This window comes from Sus scrofa, chromosome 17, assembly GCF_000003025.6.
Source record: "Sus scrofa isolate TJ Tabasco breed Duroc chromosome 17, Sscrofa11.1, whole genome shotgun sequence".
In the NCBI taxonomy this organism is placed as follows: Eukaryota; Metazoa; Chordata; class Mammalia; order Artiodactyla; family Suidae; genus Sus; species Sus scrofa.
In genome coordinates this window covers 57660988-57681721 of record NC_010459.5, presented here as the reverse complement: position 1 = coordinate 57681721, position 20734 = coordinate 57660988, and the positions used below count along the sequence as shown (strand labels likewise).

The following is a 20734-nucleotide window of genomic DNA, read 5'->3' as shown; positions in this document are numbered from 1 at the left end:
GTGCAGCATCACAGGCCCCCTTGGGGCCGGCTGCCTGGGAATCTGCATTTTGACCGCTCCCCAGGAATGCAGGTACACAGTCAGATGGGAGGGGGTGCTTTATAGGATCAAGCAGAGTGGAGAGCTCTCCTCCCAGATCGCGAAGCCGCCAGATGGTGAGGAGCCGGGGCTACGTGGATGGATGTGGCTTTGGCTAATGGTTCTGTCACGGGTGCGCTGTGTGACTTTGGGCAAGGCACTCTCAGAATCGTGGTCTCCTCCGTGGTCTGAGAAGCAGAATAGGCCCCTCCGTGTCAGAGGGTGACACGGGCTAAGGCAGTGTGGGGCTTCGAAGGTGCCTGGCGGAGGGAAGAGCGGTAGGCTTCTCAGCCACTCTTCACACCTGGGAGGGCGGAAAGGGGTCTCTCTAAAGCTGAACCAAGACTAGGAAATTCTCAAAACCAAATCAGATTCTCTCCAGTGGAGGAAGAAATAGCAGCCATGCTAGCAACAAACTGCAGCTTCCCACTTGCTGTCTGGGAGATCCTGGAAATCCCACCTTGGGCATCAACTTTCTCAGAGGGTGTGTGTGTATGTGTGTGTTTCTGTCTGCGTTTTCCATTTGGAGCTGTGGCTACTGCCACGTGTACTTAAGACTGATAGAAATGGTTTAGTGTTTTACTCCCCTGTTTACAAAAATTGTGCAAAGTCCCAGAGTAAGAGGGCCCAAGTCTCTATCTCCAGTGCCATTGAAAGCTCTGCACAGAAAGCAGCATTTAGCTACAGGTGTGCTAAAATCATTTCCTCTTCAGGCTCAATCTCTTTGCACACAAGGATTTTAAAGTCTGTGCACGAGGAGGCTCTCGGCCCCCTGTTCCCTACCGGGGTCTGAGGCCCAGGGCCTCCGGCCTTGGCCAGGTGGGCGGCTGTGCGCGGCGCCCCCAGGGCAGATGGTCTAGGAGTCCTGCCCATGAAGATGAGGTCCCTGCCGCCCACTGAGCGTGCGCGTCAGCAGAATTCTTTCCTTCTTTTTATTGCATTCGAGACATATGCTGACTTGGTCAAAATCACTCTGGCAAGATGTGACTGATGATGTATGAAATGAAAACTCCTTACCCAGGGCCGGGAGGCCGGCGAGCGAGGGGTGTGGACACTGGGCTGGGGGGCTGGCCAGACACAGTAAATACACCTCACATTTCCAGGCCATCTTTCATCCCGGGAAGCTGGCCCCAGGTGTGGAGCAGACGGGGAGATCGGGTTACAGCGCTGGGTGCCCTGCTTGGGGAACCGCAGTAGGGGGTGGGTGGTGGGTGGGGGCTGTCTGCTGGGGAAACGAGATAGGCCCCAGGGAGGTTCCTGGGCCCTGGACCGCATTGGGGGCGGGGGGGGGGTGCTGGGGACAGAGATTGGACCCGGATGCAGGCCGATGCTTTCAATTCTGATGCCTCTCTCCCTCTGCCCCCATGTCCCTGCTCTGAGGCTCTCCCTCCAGCCCCGGATCTCTTAGAGTCAGGATAAATGTGCTTTTCTCTGCTTGGCCCAAAAAGCAGACCATCATGAAAACCGGAGCTGCTTTACTTTTAAGCTTAGGAAGTGTGCATGTTAACATATTTCTCTTTTCATCCAGATGGTAACTAGCATCTATCAAATGCTTTCTCTGTGCCCCAGGCACTTGGGAAGTCCTTTACATGAATTCAGTGAGGCTCTGAATCCTCCCAGCACCCCTACGAGACGGGTGCTTGCCCCCTCCCATTATATAGATGAGAGAACTGAGGTACCCAGATTAAATCCCTGGTATGAGACTGCAAGTGGCAGAGCTGAGGAGAGAAACCGGGCTGCTAGCTCCTACTCAAGACTTCCTCTAAACATCTTGAAGCCTTTGCTGGTCCAGCCAGATTTTTTTTTTTTCTTTTTTTTTCTTTTTTAAACCCAGCCGTACCTACAGCATATGGAGGTTCCTAGGCTAAGGGTCAAATCTGAGCTGCAGCTGCCGGCCTACGCCACAGCCACGCCAGATCCCAGCTGCAACCATGAGCTGTGCCGCAGCTTACAGCAGTGCCCGATCCTTAACCCACTGAGTGAGGCCAGGGATTGAACCCACATCTTCATGGATACTAGTGGGATTCTTAACCTGCTGAGCCACAGTGGGAACCCCCAGCCAGATACTCTGGTTTGCATGCAGGCATTCATTCAGCAATCAAGCAAGCACTCACTGGGTGCCTGTGGAGTCTTGGGGAAAATAAAGAATCTCCCTCCCCCATGGACACAGGAAAGATAAGGCTCAATAGTGGGTGGTGGGGACTCACTGGGAACCTTGTTTCTCCTGGGTCTCAGACTTGGAGAGCATTTTGTCTCCATCTCACATGAGAAAAGATGTCATCCAGAGGGAGGGTGGCGCTGGGAGGGCTCTGCGAGAGGCCTCGGCCTGGCGCTTGCGCAGTCAGCCCTCCATCCACTATGCTGTTTAGGTATGGGCCGTGCCCATTACTACTCATTCAACAGGGCTTACGGAGCCCCTGCCGTGTGCCAGGCTCAAATGAGATGCAGAGAGGGGTAAACTATAATTCTTGTTGCAGGGCAGATGCTGACCAATCAGGTGTTTTCAGATGGAGACGGGGGGCACCTATACCTGTGGCCCCCACCCACAGCTTCTTAAAATCCCCCCCCCCCATATTTCACAGTGGATTAAAAAGCAGAGAGGGCAGGACCATGGTATTTTAGACTTTGGAGGAAAGGCACCCCTTCCTCTCAGCTGGCTGGAGGTAGCCTAGCACTTGCAGTGGCCTGGTCCCCGGAAGCCAGCCCCGGGGGCACAGGCAGCTCTGGGTGGACGGAGCCCGGTGCCTGTTCCTCACTCTGCCTAGGATGCCTTTCCCTGGGAAAGCCTCCCTTCCTGGTCCTCCCAGGACTCGGGTCAATGGCATGTGCTCCAGGAGATCCTCCTCCCGCCTCCCACCACCGCTCCCTGTTTATTTACTCCTGTCACACATCGCGGGCTGAAATGATCCGGGCTGCACGCTCTCCCGTGGACCCCGGACCAGCCAGAGCTCCTCCGGCTGCCTCAGCAGCTCTCTGCGTTAGTGCTCACCCTCCACAGACACTATCCTGGGTCCTTCCCCCGCGACCCTCCCGGGGGACCTGCTCCGCTCAGCTCTGGCAGATGAGTGTGGAAGCCCTGCCTGTCCATCCGGAGAGAGTCAATGGACAATGGGCAGTCCGCTCCTACCCCCAAGCCATGTTTAAGTTTCCTGCTTTGTCTGGCCTGGCTGGAAAGCCAGCTCGCGACGGAGGCCACTGTGTGCTTACTCAGCGGTACTCCCCAGCCCAGCACTGCGCTTGGCCCCGGGATGGGCCGCACAATTTGCAGGGCTCAGTGCAAAATGAAAGCAGGGACCCTCTGTTCATAGATTATCAAGAGCTGAAACATGGCAACAGCAGAGCATGAGGCAAGAGTGGGGCTCTGCCAGGCACCTGCCCAGGTCACATGCCTGTGCAGCCCACCCTGCCTGACACCCAGGAAGTGCTCGGGAAACCTTTGTGGAAGGAAGGAGTTAATGGACAAAGGGCAGGTGGGGGCGCTTTCACGGTGCCTTGACTGACAGGTGGGCAGAGGCGCAGGACCCGTTTCATCTCACAGCCTGGGCGTGTGAACCAGGGCCAGGATGTGACTCGAGTGCCAGGACCTGCAGCCTGTGGCCCTCTTCTCTTCGCCTGGCCTCCGGCCTCTCCCATGTGGCCCCTCAGGCTGCCGTCTTATCCAAAAGCTCCCAGAGGGCTGCATGGCAGAACCACCTCTGCTCCAGAAACCTTCAGAAGAGCAGGTTCCTCCTCACCAGCCCGGGAGCCTTCTGCCTCCCCGAAGTGAGGCTTAGCCAGAGCCCTCCCCTCAAAGGAAACCCTCGTGTCCAAACTCAGCCCCTTGCCTTTCGTCTCAAACTCCCTGTAGTTGCCCCCCATCGAGCCCAGCATCTGGGGAAGCACTGGTCTGTGCGTTTGCCTCCTTGGGGCAGCCCCAGGGAAGGAAGGAGGCAGGACTGAGGTTTATCCCGTGGTCCTCACTGCCACTCTGGGTCAAGTGTTATTTTGCTCCCATTTTTACAGATGAAGCAGCCGAGGCTGTGAAGACCAGCGGTTCACTTAAGGTCCCACAGCGGGTTCTGAGTTGTCTGGGGCACCTGTGTGCCTTGTCCAGTGCGAGCTGGGCCCCAAGCAGGCAGCTCAGGGTCACGTGGGATGAGTGAATGAGGGGAGGGGAGAACAGGCCAGGAGTGTCTGGTGGGGTCTCAGGCACAGATGCTCAGAGGTGACTGGATGCAGCGCCAGCTGGCCAGCTGCACACTCCTCAGATGCCACCAGGTGAGGGCGGGTGGGAAAGGTCAAACGGTGTTGGCTCTAGGGTATCAGAGATGGAGGAGCTATTGGGGCCCCAAGGGAAGGAGGTGGGGGAGAATTCTCCAGCTCACACAATTTCAGTCATTCAACAAATAACGACTGTGCAGCCGCAGTGCCTACCAGGCCCTGGGTTCAAGGGCATCTGAGGGAGGCCTGCCTTGGCCCCCTGGGAGCAGCTCCCTTTCTAGTGGGGAAACTAGACAGTAAAGAAGCACGAATAGCAACCTCATTCCAGACAGTGGGAGGAGTTAAAGAAAACAAGTGCGTGTGTGGATGAGGAGGGGGAGGGACCGTATCTACCTTGGTCTGGGAGGAAGTGGCACTTGAGTGGCACCGGGAGTTGAAGGGTTGTTCAGATGGTGGGGTGGGGAGGGATGCATAGTGGGGAGGGAGTTCCAGGCAGAAGGACTGGCAAGTGCAAAGACAAGCTGGCAACGAGTTCGGGGAGGGACCAGCGTGGCTGGAGTAAAAAGGGGGCAAGGGGCAAGAGGGTATCAGGTGCCACCTCCTCCGGATGCCTTCTCTTTTTCCTGCTCCCGCCGCACTCCCCCAGCTTGTTCTACCGCAGCCCCAATCCCAGGGTCCCGCTCAGGCCTCCTTTCCGACCGGGACTGCGAGTCCGGAGAATGCAGGGCCGGCTCGGATTCCTCTCTCCGCATCCCCGCAGCGCCCAGACCGGCGCTGGGCACCCTGTGGGCACTTGGTAAATATTTGTAGAGCGCTCCAGAAGGAATGAATGAATCCATTGGGCGCAGCTGGGGGAGGGCGGGGCTGAGGGCAGGTGGGAGGCCGCCGGCGCGGGAGGGGCCCTTGGAAGCCCGTCCTCCTCCTCCCCCTCCCTTCTCCCAGGCCCCAGCGCGTACCATTCTGGGGCTCCCGAGGCGGCCTCTCGTGCGATCAAGGGCGCGCAGGATTGGGAGGGCGAGCTGGGGCCCCTACTCTGGGCTCCGGAGTTCGGAAGAGGGTGGGTGGCCGCCGCCCCAGAGCAAAAGCGCTAGAGGAACCGGAGGAAGGAGCGCTCGCTCGCCGGCCGCCTTTCTGCCTCCCCGGCGCTCGCTCTCCCGGCTCCTAGGTTTGCTGGCTGCTCCTCCCACCCGCGCCCGCCTCCTTGCTCGCTCCCTCGCTCGCTCGAGCGGGTTTCCAAGCCCGGCGGTGCGCCCGGGCGAGTGCGGGGCGAGGGGCCCCGGGGCCAGCGCTGAGCCGGGGGCGGGGGTCCGGGCAGAGCGCAGCCGGCCGGGGAGGGGCCATGTCCGGCGCGGGCGCCGCAGGGCCCGTCTGCAGCAAGTGACCGAGCGGCTTGGACGGCCGCTTGCCCCCCTCCGCCACCTGGGGCGGCGCGGGCCCCGGTGCCGGGTGCCGGGAGCCCGGGTCGCGCGTAGAGCCGGCGCGATGCACGTGCGCTCGCTGCGCGCCGCGGCGCCCCACAGCTTCGTGGCGCTCTGGGCGCCCCTGTTCCTGCTGCGCTCCGCGCTGGCCGACTTCAGCCTGGACAACGAGGTGCACTCGAGCTTCATCCACCGGCGCCTCCGCAGCCAGGAGCGGCGGGAGATGCAGCGCGAGATCCTCTCCATCTTGGGCTTGCCCCATCGCCCGCGCCCCCACCTCCAGGGCAAGCACAACTCGGCGCCCATGTTCATGCTGGACCTGTACAATGCCATGGCGGTGGAGGAGGGCGGCGGGCCCGACGGCCAGGGCTTCTCCTACCCCTACAAGGCCGTCTTCAGTACCCAAGGCCCCCCTCTGGCCAGCCTGCAGGATAGCCACTTCCTCACCGACGCCGACATGGTCATGAGCTTCGTCAACCTCGGTGAGTGAAGGCAGGAGGGAGGGGGTGCGCATCTAGGTTAGCAGTCGCTTTGGGACAGGGAGGGGGCCGCTTCTCACATCCCACCCGCCCATCTTTCCACTCCCAGCCGTTTGCAAAAAGCAGTGCCTGGCCGAAGGTCTCCCCCCTCCCCAACCCCCGGTCCTAGTGGACCCCAAGCTGTGCGCGCCCCAGGTAGGGGGACCTGGGCTCGTCTGGCTTGTGGGAGTGTGTGTGTAGGGGGGTGGGGGGAGTAAGGACGGGTCCGAAGCCCTCTCCCGGTTAAGTTGGCGGTCGCACCTCTGGGGCAGGAGGCGCCCGGCGGGCCGCGGCTCAGTTCAAAGCGCGGGGCTCGGTCATGTGAGCTGTGCCGGGCGGCTCGGCCCGCGCTACCTGGATTTAAAGGGCCCTGCATCGGGACGCTGCCTTCCCGCCCTTTTTGCGCCCCTCTCAGCCCTGCCTGGCCCTGGCATCGCGGGCGTCGCGCTCCTTTCCCCGCCCTGGCAAGCCCTACCTGTCCCTTCGCGATGCGCCCGCCTTAGCGTGCTGCGCGCCCCGAGCGCCCCGGGGCCCCTTTCCTGACTTCTGAGCGCCCCCCTCGCTCTCAGCTCTCCTGCCTGGAGCTGGAGAAAAGCGTTGCCATTGCGACCTTTCTATTTTAAATATTTAATGATAGGTCGCGGGCGGGCAGAATCCATTTTCAGCGTTTATCACGTGTGGCGCGCAAACCACGGCTTTTGGCGATTGGGTGGCGAGGAATCTCCGAGCAGACGCCGCCGGGGGTGGCTGGGAGACCCGGCTTCCCACTGGAGTCGCGACCGCTCCGGGGACGGGAGGCTGGTGCTTCGGCAAGAGCGCGGTGCCCCCCCTCCATCTGTGCCCGCACATTCACCAGACTTGCTCAAACTAACCCCCGGCAGCGCGCTGTAGGGCTGATGATCAAATATTTGGTTTCTGAGATAACATGCCCCGATAACGCTGTTTCCTGAGCCGCTTTCATTCTACATGTGTAACTTACTGCGAAAATACGAAGTCAGAACTGCAAACTCACGCCCACCCGCGCTGTGTCAACAGGGAAATAATGATCCCGAAGCCCCCCGCAGGGCCCCCGGGGCGTGGATGGAGGGCCCAGGGACGCTCGGATCAGCCTTAATGCTTCCCTCGCCAGATAAGGTCCCCTCGTTCCCAGGACGCCATTGTCTGCCCTGAATAATAGCCCCAAATCAAATAGAGAGTTTCAGCGAGCAAGGGGTGGGAGGTTTAGATGCCAAAATGACTTCAAGAAAGTTTTAAATTATACTAGGCAGCCTGTTAGAATGAGGCAGCTCCATATGTCCTGGTTTAGAACAATCTCCAAGATGTATGAGGTGGAAAAAAGCAAGGTGCAGATCAGTGAAGTTACCTATACGCTTGTATATCATCCTTTCCTGCTGGAAGAAGACGGTGAACTGGAAAGAGATTGGACTGGGGCGGGTGGGGGGGGGACGTGTTTAGCAAAACTGGGCGGGAGGGGGGCCTTTAGGGATTGGGACTGGGGCTTGATTTTTTCAATGTCTGTGTGGTTTTGTTTTTTCAATGTGTATTTATTACCCTATACCAGAAACTAAAGAAAATTCCAAATGCATACATGTTAATGAATTAATTACAGCAGAGCTCTGCAATCATCCTGAAGCCAGAGATTAAACATGGACCTTTCCCTGACTGGGGATTTATGGTGTCGTCTGTTCTCTTGGGTACCTGGGACTCTGGGTGAATGCCACAGGTCCCAGTGGCAGCCTTCAGAGCCTGGCTGAGGTCATTAAAAAGGTATTTGCAAGCGCTGGCTTCTGTGCTCTGCACACCCCGTTCAAAAAGCACCTTGGTGCTTATGGACCAGCAGTGTGGCCAGACCCAGGCTTCTCCCATGCCAGACACGCACGAGGTTGCCAACTGCTTGCCTCTGGGAAACTTGGGGCAGGGCTGTCTGTCCCCCCCTTGGTGGCGCGAGCAAGCTGGGACTTGTTTGGGAAGGAAGGCCACAGCTGGGTGGTTTTCCTCCCCTGGCTGTACACACACCTTTCAGCCCGTTAGTCCCAGTTCTTTCATCTTGAAAGGACAAAGACCGGCTTGTCTGAGCCTCTTAATCAGTCGGGCCGGCTTTGGGCTTTGTATGACAGTCCTGACTTTCTCAGCTCTTGCTTTCTGAACATCACTCCAAATTAGATGGCAGAGTGGCTTTTAAGAGAGTGCCCTGACCTTGTTTTCTTTCTTTCTTGGTCCCTAAACTCGAGGTAATTAGTTGGGTGAAGACCTGGACCGCGGTTGGGCAAGACTCTTGCTGGACATGCTTCTAATGCCTGTAATTTCTGCTCAGCGGCCGCGTGGGAGGGGACCGCCTGCCCCTCCCATTCTGTGGGGTTCCGGATCTCTCCACAGCAGAGGCTGGGGTAGCAGTGGTGCAGAAGGGGGGTGTAGGCGACCTGGGAGCTGAGAAAAAGCACAGTTTTTCCTTGGATGACAGGTCCCATTGGCCTGCAACATACAAAGGTTTCTAAAGGTGGATTTCGTCTGACTTTCCCCAGACTGAGAAAATGTCCTGGGTTCCTATGCAGCCATGACTTGTTCTCATGCAGGGGACGTGGGGGGGCTGGTGACAGAGATCTCGAAGGGAGGCTGACCTCCCCCACTGCCCCCCAGCCGGCCCCCTCCTTCCTTCCCCCGCATCCCCCTGCTCTCCTGCAGGGCTTCGGCCTGAATTCTGAAGGCTTTTGCAGACCTGGTGCCTTTATTCTTCCTGCTGTCTGCAGCCAAACTGGTTTTTGTCCCTATAAGTCGTTCTCTTCAGCATTCAAGTTTTTTTTTTTTTTTTTGCCAGGCTGAGCAGGATCTAAACTAGCGAGAGAGCAGAGGAGAATTTATGACAAAACCAGGTGCTGAGAATGAGGACCTCAGACCGCACCTCATGACAAAGACCAGCCTGTACCATAAAGCCCGCGTGATGCTCGCTGTGCCGCCAGGGGAGACTCACATCTTCCCCGCCTGGGCCCCTTAAGTTCAATGGCGAGATTTGTAAACTGGTTTGGATTAACAAGCCCCCAACTCCTCTGCGTAGACTTAATTTTGGAATTCAAAACAGGCTACCCTCTCTTAAATTGTCCCTGGGCCATGTGAGTGCTGCAGACTGAATCGGGCCATCGCCACTCCCCACCCCCACCCCACCCCGTTCTTTCTTTGGAGACATCCAGCAGTTCCTTTCGGGAGCTTCTAAAGAAGCTTGGCTGGCACTGGGGGGGTGGGGGGGTGATGCACGTTTATCTCTGGTCCAGGTTATAAAGGACCCAAGTGTGTTTCATCTCCAAAGCTAAATTAAAAAAAGAGAAAGTTGGAAACCTATCATTATTGGGCTCAGCGTATAAAAGTGGCTTTTGTTAATGTAGCCGAAGAGCAGAGAGAAGGCTGTTCCGTTTTACTTTTATTTTATACCATCTGGCGATCCTTTTTGTTGACAAGTGTTTGGCATTAAGATCTCTCCTTTTGCCCCTCAGAACAGGCCCTACCACTGTAGAGTATTAGAAAAAGATTCTGTTACAGTTTAAAAATTTCCTTCAGGGAGTGCTGGCCGAGGGAGCCCCGGGCTGCAGGCGTTCGCAGCTGTAACCTGGCTTGTGTTAAAATTTGGAAGGGGCTGCTCCACATTCCAGCACTCGAGCGCGGCCCTCACTGGTAAGCAGCCAGAGGTTAATATAGATGTCACACAGCCTTCCCCTCTCTCTCTCTCTCTCTCTTTCTCTCTCTCTCGTTCTGCAGAGTGCCTTCGCCATAGGAGTGCACCAACAGCTGTGTTTTTAGTAACCCTTTCAAAATCGCTTCTTTTAAACCTCATTTTCCTGCTTATATAAATCAAAGATCTTCTCCCCCTCTTCCCAAGCATATATGTGACCCAGATTTGAACTTTTTTGATCTTCTCTGTTCGCCGTCTGGAATCAGAGCAGGTTAAGGCCGAGCCCTGGGTGTCAGCGTGCGTGGCTCTTTTTGGGTCTCCTTCCAGGGTCGTCCCTCGGCGGCTGCCGGGTGGCCCGCCGAAGGGGTCAGGGAGGAGGCCTGGGGAGAGAGAGAGAGCGGGGATTCTCTGGAGGAAGCGGCTTTGGAGGTGCAGCCCTGCGAGCGTGGAGTAGTGCATCAGGCCTCTGCCTGATAAACACAGCTGGCCCGCGGTCCCCTGACCACCGGCGTGCCTGCGACGTGAGCGAATATCACATGTCAGCCGAGCTCAGAGGCGAGGGACGACTTCGTTCCAGGGAGAGCCTCATCTAGGTTGATTGATCACCCCATCACTTTAATATCTTTTTTCCCCTGTTGGGTAAGGTCATATTTGGCCCATTGCACGAACCAGCGTGTCCTAACCCTCCCCTAGTCTCCACCCTTCCCTCCCTGCCCATCTCTGTCACCAGCTGATGTTTTGAATGGAGAGCCTTTGCACCACCTGGCTGGCCACGTCCGTTCTTTTTCCATCCCCCTGCGGACCTAGCTGGGGGCTGTCGGCGCGGCCGTTTTCTGGCGGGTCCCTGCAGTGCTTCGCCTTAATGCACTCTGGCAGTGTCACTGGGGTTAGGGCACAGGCAGGGATGTGTGGGACCTGTCGTATTATTGTCAGAAGGAATGCATGGATTAGCCTTTAAAACGTGGTGGTGGGAGAGCGCTGCAGCTGTGTACACTTATTATAAAAGATTTAAGTCCCACTGGTAAAATCAATATATTGAATTGCAGGACCCTCTGCTTTTAATTAGTTTAAATCAAATGCGCCAGTGCCATTTTGCCTCCTCGCGCCTTCATGGGGCGAGGAAATACCAATATTTACACAGAAACTGTTAATTTGTGGTGAAAATGATAACACATTTAGCTTTGCACACCCAAATTGCTCCGACTTGATGGATCCCAGATCAACGTGGAGTTGAGGGGTGACGTCACCTGGGCGAGGCAGCAGGGCGGCGACATCCACGGGGCTTTTTGCCTGGACTCAGGATGTGGCCGCAGGTGCCTGTACCTGTGAGTGCAGCGGGAGAAGATGCTGGTCTTTCAGGAAACTGGCCGAGCCTGCCTTTGCAAGCGAGGTATGTTGCGATTCACCCCCCCCCCCCCCCGTCATCTCAAATCATTTTTCTGAAACATTCCTGCAAAATTGGGAAGCGAAGCGGCAGTTGCCTTTTTGGTTGTTTTGAGTCTGTTCTCCCGGCACGCTGGGTCCTTTGTGCTGGGCAGCTCAAGGCACAGTGCTTTATTTATTCCAGAGCTTCAGATGCTTTTCTTTCCAAGTCCTGAAACAGTTTATAGAGGAAGGGGGGGGTGCTTTCACTGCAAATGATCCCGTGTACAACCACAGCGATTATGTGAACCGTTCGGTATTAGCTGTGTGTTCAGCTGCAATTGAATTCTGGGTTTTGCAGCAAATGGCATTTGACAAATAATATTTGACAAAAATGTGACTTGGTATTTCTTAATATGGAACAGATATTTCTCAGCTAACCTTCCTCCGTGAAAAACTTCTCGAACCCGATGTGAAATGGCAATGCCGACGAATGCCAGGGCTGCCGCTCTGCTCCCCCCCCACCACCCCAAAGTGGAGTGTTTATGATTTGGGGGGATATTAGCAGTGCATGAAGCTTGACACTTACTTATGTGAAACTCAGAGTAGCATGTGTGATGCTGTCCTTTCAACATTCGTGTCGGGAGGCATTGCTGGGAGCCGAGAAAAGCCTTTGCTGATCCGCGTGGAGTGGATTGAATTAATGACAACTACGAAAGCACCAGTTTTAGGGTAATTGCTTTATTGTTTTGGAGCCAGGGTGCTTATAATCCGGTTCCTGTACAAACATGTTTAACGTGTGTTAATGCATTTGCAAACCAGAGCCTCTCAGCACAACCCTGCTTTTCATTAATTGATGTCGGTAGCATGGTACAGTATTTCAAAGAGCTGGCCAAGTATAAACTGTGTTTCCAATTTCCTTCCTTTCCTGTGTTTGGAATGCCAATGTTAATTTGTTCCCATGCAGGAGCAGGGGCTGCCAACTGCGGCTTTCTATAAAGGGCTTCACGGTGAAGGCTTCCAGCCCTCGCTGATGCTTGGGGCTGCCTGGCCAAGTTTCCTGACACTTTGCAGCTAATTCTGGGTGATATATGGAGTGGGGGGTTGGGGGGCTTCACGGCTGTGTAACGGAAGTTCGCGGTGACAACAGAGGGTGTGACTTGGCAAGGGAGACCGGAACGGCATCCACACTGATTCTCTTTAGACACAGCTTAAACCCATGTGTCTGAATCTACTGTGGTTGCCTATGAGCTGTGTGACCTTGAGCAAGTTACTTGACATCTCTGAGATTGTCTCCTCATCTTATAAAGCTGGGTAATCATCGCCTCCTCCACAGACCCCCACGAAGACAAACCATCTCTCGCGTGTGCGGAGTCGGGCACGTAGTTAGTGCACCGGAAACGGTAACTCTTGTTTTTATTTTGGTGGCCAGATCACCATTCACGTCAGTATAAGAGTCTACATTTCAGTGTTTAAGTCCGTGATCTCAGATGCTGGGATTAAGCCACCCGTGTTATTTTAGGGATGTGAAGAGAGTTGCCCACCAAGGTGTGTATATCTTCGTATATGTAATACCGCCCCCCCCCGACACTTGCATTTTCCTCCTCTTTCAGATCAGTGAAATCTGAGCACACCAAACTTACTTGAGCACAAGTGGAGTCTCCTGCTGGCTTTCTCTCAATTTTAGCATCTACGGCTCCTTGAAACTGTACCGCAGGAAAATGAATCCTTGAATGAGGGCTGTACAGGAACGCTCTCCTCACTATCTTCACCACTTTTCTCTAAATCAAAAATCATTCCAAAATAAGAAGTTCGAATTTGGAAAAACTCGCAATGCTGATGTATTTCTTCCCACCCCTTCCTGGAAGGTGGTCAAAGTACAAATTGTCTTTCCCCCGGAGGGAGTGACGAGCCCCAGGCATTCATTAACAGAACAGCACCCTCGTTTTATGGGAGCAGGTGCAAGGCTGCCCCTCACCCCCGCTGCCTCACCTGGGCGGGGCTACCACGAAGCCTTTAGAAGCCTCTGGAGACCAGAGGACACAAGAGAAGGTCTCCAGGGCCTAGACGAGAGGTGGGCTTTCTCTCCCGGGCTTCCCATGAATTCTCTTGAGCTCTCTCTATCCCATTTGAACATTTGAAAACTCCGCCTTAGCGACGCTTAAGGGTTCCCCCCCCATCTTTGCCATCTTTATCTCCCCAGAATAGCTTTCAAGTTTCAATCTTTTGTTGTCTGGCTTAATTAAATTTGGCTGTGAATAGAAAACTTGCATTGTTTCCAAAATCAAGGACTTGCCTGTCTTTAAACATTGGAGGGAGGCCTGTGCCGTCTTGTAATGCCGGCCTCTCTCTTGCTTTCATGTCGTTTGGGGGAAAAAAAAAGAATCTGAGCACTTAGCGTGACAGTCGGCCCAGCATGGTCCCAGGGCTCAGCAGTTCAGCCATGCGCTCAAAGGCAGGTCGTCCTGTGGTTTCGATGACTCGTGTTTGGGCCTTTGATAAAGGACTCTCTTCCTGCTGGTTCTCTCAGACATTCTCACTGCTGCGCCCCCGCACTGCCCCGCAGGCCCCGCGTGGTGTGGGAGCTGCGCAGATGCCGGCAGCTCGCACACCTGAGAGAGGTGACAGTGTTCCAAGGCAGCACCTTCTGAGGGGTTTTCACGGTTTCTTTTCCGGCTGCCCCCTCGGCATATGGACGTTTCCCCGCCAGGGATCGAATCTCAGGCGCAGCTGCGACCTCCGCCTCAGCCGCGGCAATGCGGATCCTTAACCCACAGGGCCCCACTGGTGACTGAACCAGTACCACTCTGGATCCTTAACCCACGGCACTGCAGCAGGAGCTCCTCCTGAGTGTTAAGTTTAACGTTGCATCCCTAGTAATACATTTTTGAGTACGGCCTAAATAGAAATAAACCGTAGAGTTCCCATCCTGGCGCGGTGGAAATGAATCCAAGGCTAGGAACCATGAGGTTGTGAGTTTGATCCCTGGCCTCACTCAGTGGGTTAAGGATCTGGCCGTGCCGTGAGCTGTGGTTTAGGTCGCCGATGAGGCTCGGATCCCGCGTTGCTGTGGCTGTGGTGCAGGCCAATAGCTATAGCTCCCATTGGACCCCTGGTCTGGGAACCTCCATATGCCACAGGTTCGGACCTAAAAAGCTAAATAAATAAATAAATAAATAAAAATTAAGAATCGTTGCAATTCTCGCTTAAAATAAATTTAAAAAAAAAAAAAAGAAATCATGTAACTACTCCTGTTTTAGCATGACGTGTACCTTATAAGACCAGGACTAAAATAGGGATTTAAGTAGGAGGCACTAAAGATAGAAAAATACAAAACTCTAGGATTCATTAATACACATCGTAACTAATGTGTTATTAGGAATTAATGCCAAGAATAGTTTTAATTCATTAGCAAGACAAATTAAATGTTGCTATCACTGAAGTTTTCAATGTGATGGAATCTGATCTTTCAAAAGTCATGGCTCAACAATTTGGGATCAGTGAGCTAAAGGTCTGGCCGAAACTGATTATTTTGATCCTTCAACCAGTTAGCATCAGCAGAGTTCACCAGGAGCTTTGGAAGAACCTGAAATCTTGGTCAGCCCAAGACCACAGGGCTCTGTTGTTCTCTTGTTATGGCTGCACGGTGGGTTGGCATGGGCTCTGCCCACTGGGCAGGTGAGAAGATGCTCAGATCTCCAGGCTGATGGAACTGCCACCCTCTCAAATGTCACCAATTACTGTCCCACAGGGAAAGATAATGTGACTTGTTCTTGGGCTTTTCATTTTTCCAGCTGGAAGTGACACAGGCGCTTCTGCCCACGTTTCATTGGTCAAAGCCAGTCACATGATCAGACCCTGGTGGCAGGAGATTTTAGCTCCACCCCAAGTTTGGAAAGGGGAGCACCAGAAAGAACCTGGGAAATGGCATTAGTGGTGACCACACTATCTAGGTGAAGGCTCTCTCACAAGGCAACACGATGGCCAGGGAGCAAGTGAATTGTTGGCTGCGTTACTGAAATAAGATCTGTATTTTCTCAGTCTCATTCACCAATTATGCGGAGATTTTCATCGAAGCTCAGCTGGTGAATTCCCATCCTCCCTGCCGTCCGTCAGTTCTTGACACTTGATTGTGATTATGGCGTTTCCCGCCCTGTACCCCAGTGGATCTCTCTTGCCTCCCCCGAGCGTATGCACCCGAATTTGGAGACCAGTGTTTCTAGAAGCTTCCTGATCACTGAGGTATTCTCGTGGTTCAACAAGAATAACCACTTCTCTCCGTTCCCACTTGTAAAATGACTCGCCTCTTTAGGACTTGTCTTTCAGCAAAAGCAAGCTTCAGCTGCACTCCGGGTCACTACCTGACCTGGTCTGGCTCAAGAGGCGCTTGCCCTGGGTTGGTCTTTGTCTGGGCCGTGCTGGTGACCGCCTTGGCACGAAGTCTTGCTTTGTGTTCCAGGGCTTGGGAGGCAGTTCCTAGCCCAGGCGGGATCTTGCAGGGTTGAGTCTAGAAACTGAATTCGAGACCCCTTCGTTATCTAAATGCATCGCTGAAATAAGTCACAGTGATAACGTGGGAAGGCTGAGATCTTTCTGTAGCAGTAATGGATTTTATAACAGCCTTCCTTATCAGGTTCCTTATTTAATTTTCTCCAGTTCTGCAAAGCAAGTCACATCATTCCCATTTTAAGGAGAAACTGAAGGTGCCTGAACTTGCAGCAGAGCGAGGAAGTGGTAGAGTCAGCATTTGAATTCGGCTCCGCCTGAATGTAACCCCCTTCACTCCTAACTCCCCGCCCTGTGTAGGTGTGTGACTGGGGGAGAGAGGGCGCAAGCGCAGGCGTGCTGAGACCCCCAGGCAGCCTCCAAGCCCCTGACCTTGCGTGGTGGTTCTGGGCTCTGAAAGGGAGGATGAAGATAAGCAGCACACACCTCACCCTCATTGTCCACTCCGCTTTCAGTTACCCCTCTCCTCCGTCTCTGTGGCTGAGAAGTGACTGTTTGGGCAGGGGGCCCCGAGTGCCCAAGTCCTGGGGCTCTTCCGTGGCCCGCGCCCCCCCCCCCAAACCTCCTTGATGGGGAAATTCCAGAAGCAGCTGGAGACTGCCATGTTAATAGCAATATCTCAGGACACCGCGTGGGAAAGGTCAGAGAGATGGTTTTTTGCTGTATGTACCAGAATATGTTGCATATTGTTTAAATCACCAACAGTCTAAATGCCTGTGAGCAGGGGGTTGGAGAAGGAAATTTGTAATACATTTCTTTGCAAGTGCGTAATAGACCAGAAGGGAAGGCAAGGGCTGCTTATGTATCATCACCGTAGACGCCAAACAGAATGTCAGGGGCGGGGGGGGGGAGGCTGCTTGTGGCAGAAGCAGTCGTCATTGGGTCAGGACCCACACGAGCACCAAATGACCGTATTTCTCTAGGGGACTTGTACCTGCGTGGTAACACTGTGGGAACAGGGACAGCAGGACACATGCCAGCCGCCTTTGGGAAGGCAGAGACGGGATGGGATCGGGGAGAAATTTTAAATAAACTCCAGCTCTTCCGGTCAAGTTTCCTTTATTTTATTTTATTTTATTTTATTTTATTTTAGGGCTGCACCTGCAGCATATGGACGTTCCCAGGCCAGGGGTCAAATTGGAGCTGCAGCTGCCGGCCTACACCACAGCCACAGCAACGCCAGATCCAAGCCGCGTCTGCGAGCTACGCTACTGCTCATGGCAAAGGATCCTTGAACCCAGAGCAAGGTCAGGGATGGAACCCACATCCTCGTGGATGCTAGTCGGGTTTGTAACCCGCCGAACAACGGGACCGCCTCTTTTATCTTAATAATTGGAAACCATTCGGAGGTGCAGTGTGGGATCATGGATTGGCTCTTGGAATAGAACAAGGACACTCGTGGCGGAAAAAAAGATCTGGAGTTCGGTCGGTAGGCGCACATCAATGTTAAATTCTTAGTTTGGACAAGGGTGCCACCCTGGCAGGAGACGCGAGCTGTGCGGCAAGCTGCGTGAGGGTGCCCGGGAACTTTATACTAACTTTGCAACTTTTCTGTAACTCGAAAGGTACCCTAAGATAAGAAGGTTGTTGGGGGAGAAAAAGGAAGCAAGCTTGATACTAATACCTGCAAATTCTTCGCTGGGAGTCCTTGGATGTCAGTTACACAGTTTTCCTCTGTGATTAATTTTCTTCCAGCCCCCGTGACCCAGAACCCCTCCTGCTGGGCCCGGGAGGGTCTTGGTTGGGAGGTCAGCCCTGAGGTGGCTCTTGCTGGTGTGGCCGAGAGCCCGTGTCCTGGAGTCCATTCCGGGAATCGCGCCCCCGAGGCCAATAAGGCATCAATCTGCAGACCCGTGAACACGCCAGGGCCTCAGCCAGCAACCCAAAGCCCCGTGTGGCCGTGTCCTGAGACCCTTAAAACCCTCTCCGCCTCTGCTCACGAGATGCCCCGCGTGAAGCAGTCCTTCGTTTATAAGCAAAACAGAGGGGGCGGGGGTCCTTTGAGGGCTTGGCTTTCCGTTTTCCTCTTGGCCTGAACTTTGTGAGATGCGCCCCCACCCCCCTCATCCGACTCCTTCTCAGGTTCCGTTTTCTGACCGACCTGACCCACGTTTGTTGGGAGCGAAGCCCTTCAAAATGGCAGTGGGGCCTCAGAACCTTCCAGGGCTAGTAAATGTTTATAGGGTGGAGGCCCTGGTTGGTCGTTTCCTTTAGGAGGAAACCGCAAATGAAGCGACTTTGCCTTTTACCTCCTCAAACCCTGAGCTCCTAATTGTCTCAATATCCTGCGCTGGGGGCGGGGATGGGGAACACGGGGTCCGGAAGTCGCTGGGTCCCCTGTGCCTCCAACAACCTCCGAACTTGGAAGTGCCCTTCTGTGGTGGCTTAGAGCCAGGTGTCCCGGCCTTGGCACTGCTGACACTTTCGGCCAAATTGTCCCCTATCGTGGGGACAGTGAACGGCAAGCATCCCTGAGCTGGGCATACTGGCTGCTGGGAGACATCCACCAGGTCTCTGGCCATCACCAGATGTGCTCTGGGGGACAGAACTGTCCCCGGTTGAGAACCACTGGTTTAGGGTAACTTGGCTCACACCTGGAAATTGATTTGGGAACCTTTGCTTCGAAGCCATCGGCCCACGGCGGCGTGTGGGCAAAGCACCGTTTCCAGACTGCCGGATTGTTTTCGGGTTGGAAGGAAGACAGCTTGCAATCAGAACGCGAGCCCTCTCCTGGGAACGCGGCTCCGCCTGGGTTTGAAAGGCCCTGGAGACGGAAATGGAGGTCACATCTCTAAAGAGCCAGTGTCCTTCTGAGAACCAAAATGCTTTTACAGCACTTTTGCCCGACGGTCCTAAACAGTGATTAAATACACACCTAGAACCGGTCTCTCTTTTATACCCTCCTCCTAAGGCCCCTCGGGGGAAATAGGCAAACCTCTCTCTTACCTCGGTCCCCTCCAGCAGGTCCCCTGCTGCGGGCAGGGCTGCTGAGCGGGAAGCTGTGCTTTTCATCTCTCACGACGGGTTCTGAGCAGGGCCACCCGCTGGTTTTTGTACAGCCCTTGAGCAAGAATGGTTTATATATATATATATATATTTTAAAAGGTGATACATGATCAAAAGAAGACGACTATTCCATGATGTGCAAGATGAAATTCAGACTCCAGTGTCTATAAAGCTTTATTGGAACCCGTTTTGTTTGTGTCTTGTCTGTGGCCACTTTCCCGCTACATGGACAGAGGTGAGTGGCAGCAGCAGAGCCCAGGGTATTTATCACCTGGCCTGTTAGCGAAACTTGATGACTCCTGCTTTAGCTGTCTGCACCCTCTACCTGGGCACGGGGAAACAGTAAAAAGCCTGAGTTTTGTCTGCCCCTTTGTCCTCTGCAGACATCCAGTGACACAGGCACCCCATCTCTTCCTGGATGTCACAGGGGCTCCTCCAAGTTTGAACAGACTCTGATTTTTTTTTTTTTTTGTCTTTTATCTTTTTTAGGGCTGCACCCTTGGCATATGGAGGTTCCCAGGCTAGGGGTCTAATCAGAGCTGTAGCTGCCAGCCACAGCCACAGCCACAGCAACGCCAGATCCTTAACCCACTGTGAGTCGAACCTTCAACCTCATGGTTCCTAGTTGGATTCATTTCTGCTGCACCACAATGGGAACTCCGTGAACAGACTCTGATTTAAACAGCTTTCTCCTCTGCAAACTTCCCGGCGTCTTTCATGTGGGCATGCACCGTGAATTCCTACCAAGGGGGTCAAGTATACTGCACAGCTTTTCCTGCATTCACTTCATCCCAGCAGCCCTGTCCCATGTTATGTTTAAAAAAAAAAAAAATCTAAAACGTGTCAGGTAGTAGTTAAGACTGGCTCTGGGATAGGACATGAGTCTAAATCCCACCTCTACTCTTTAGCTCTGCGACCTTGGGCAAGTCATTGAATGCCAGGTTCATGTTGGCACCTGCCTCTTGGGCTGCTGTTTGGATCCGTCCCCTTTGCAGCCTCAGGAGGAGGAGAGCACAGTGTCCACGTGGCAGCAGATACCCAGGAATGTCAGCAGCTGGCAGCGATGCTGTCACTTGTCCGGCTGAAGCTGGGACAGCTCTGGAGCCAGCCCACCTTGCATGCCCTAAGTGCAGCTCCCCTGGGCATAGTGGGCAGTGGGATGCTTCCAGCTTCCGGGAACAGGAGCAGTGCGTGCCCGTGTCCCAGGGACTGAGCCCTGTGGGATTTGGGTCGGGGTCTTCCTTGGCCGGGGTACCCTGTGATGAGGCAGAAGCTGGTCTCTGTTGACTGAGCACGAGGCAAACCAGGAATCTGGTTTTCTTATTACAAATCCTGTTATACTAGAAACTTGCTTCTTGCTGATTGTAATCTGTATTTATCTGTGCGGAGTTTTAGGGAAACACGGAACCACCGGGACAGGCTCTCTGCATGCTCGCCAGCCTAGGGCACAAACAGCCCCTCAGGTTTCAATCCTTGACTAGGGGCTGGCCTACTCTTTAAAAAAAAAAAAAGAATAAATCAGAGTTCCTATTATGGCTCAGTGGGTTAAGAACTCAGTATAGTGTCCATGAGGATGCCGGTTCGATTCCTGGCCTCACTTAGTGGGTTGAGGATCTGGCGTTGCCTCAGGCTGCAGCGTAGGTCTCAGATGAGGCTCGGATCCCATGTTGCTGTGGCTGTGGTGCAGGCTGGCAGCTGTAGCTCTGATGCGACCCCTAGCCTGGAAACCTCCATGTGCTGCAGGTGTGGCCCTAAAAAGAAAAAAAAAATAGCAAAACAAAATAAAAGTAAATAAGTAAAAAACCCACAGTAAAATAGTACCTTTTCTCTTTCTCTTTTTTCCCCTGAACGCTGTTTGTGGCCGCTTTAGTGGGGTGGCATTTCCCTAGAGCCCCGCTTTTTGATATGGGCAGCTGGCGCTCCTCCATGTGCAATGAGGACCCACTCAGGCCCGGCGTTCATCCACTGGTTGCTTTTTATGTGTG

At 54.2% G+C, this 20734-nt stretch overlaps 1 protein-coding gene across 5 annotated transcripts in view; it reads left to right on the top strand.

The window, feature by feature from the left end:
• Window positions 5206-20734, top strand: part of BMP7 (bone morphogenetic protein 7) — a 108747-nt gene continuing 93218 nt past the window's right edge. For 3 of the 5 annotated variants that reach the window (XM_021077320.1, XM_021077319.1, XM_005673045.3), the window contains exon 1: window positions 5206-6178. In XM_021077320.1, the coding sequence (XP_020932979.1) occupies window positions 5761-6178 (418 nt within the window). In that variant the 5' untranslated portion in view covers window positions 5206-5760. The remainder of the gene's footprint in view (window positions 6179-20734) is intronic. The other 2 variants (XM_005673044.3, NM_001105290.1) reach the window with 2 other exon arrangements.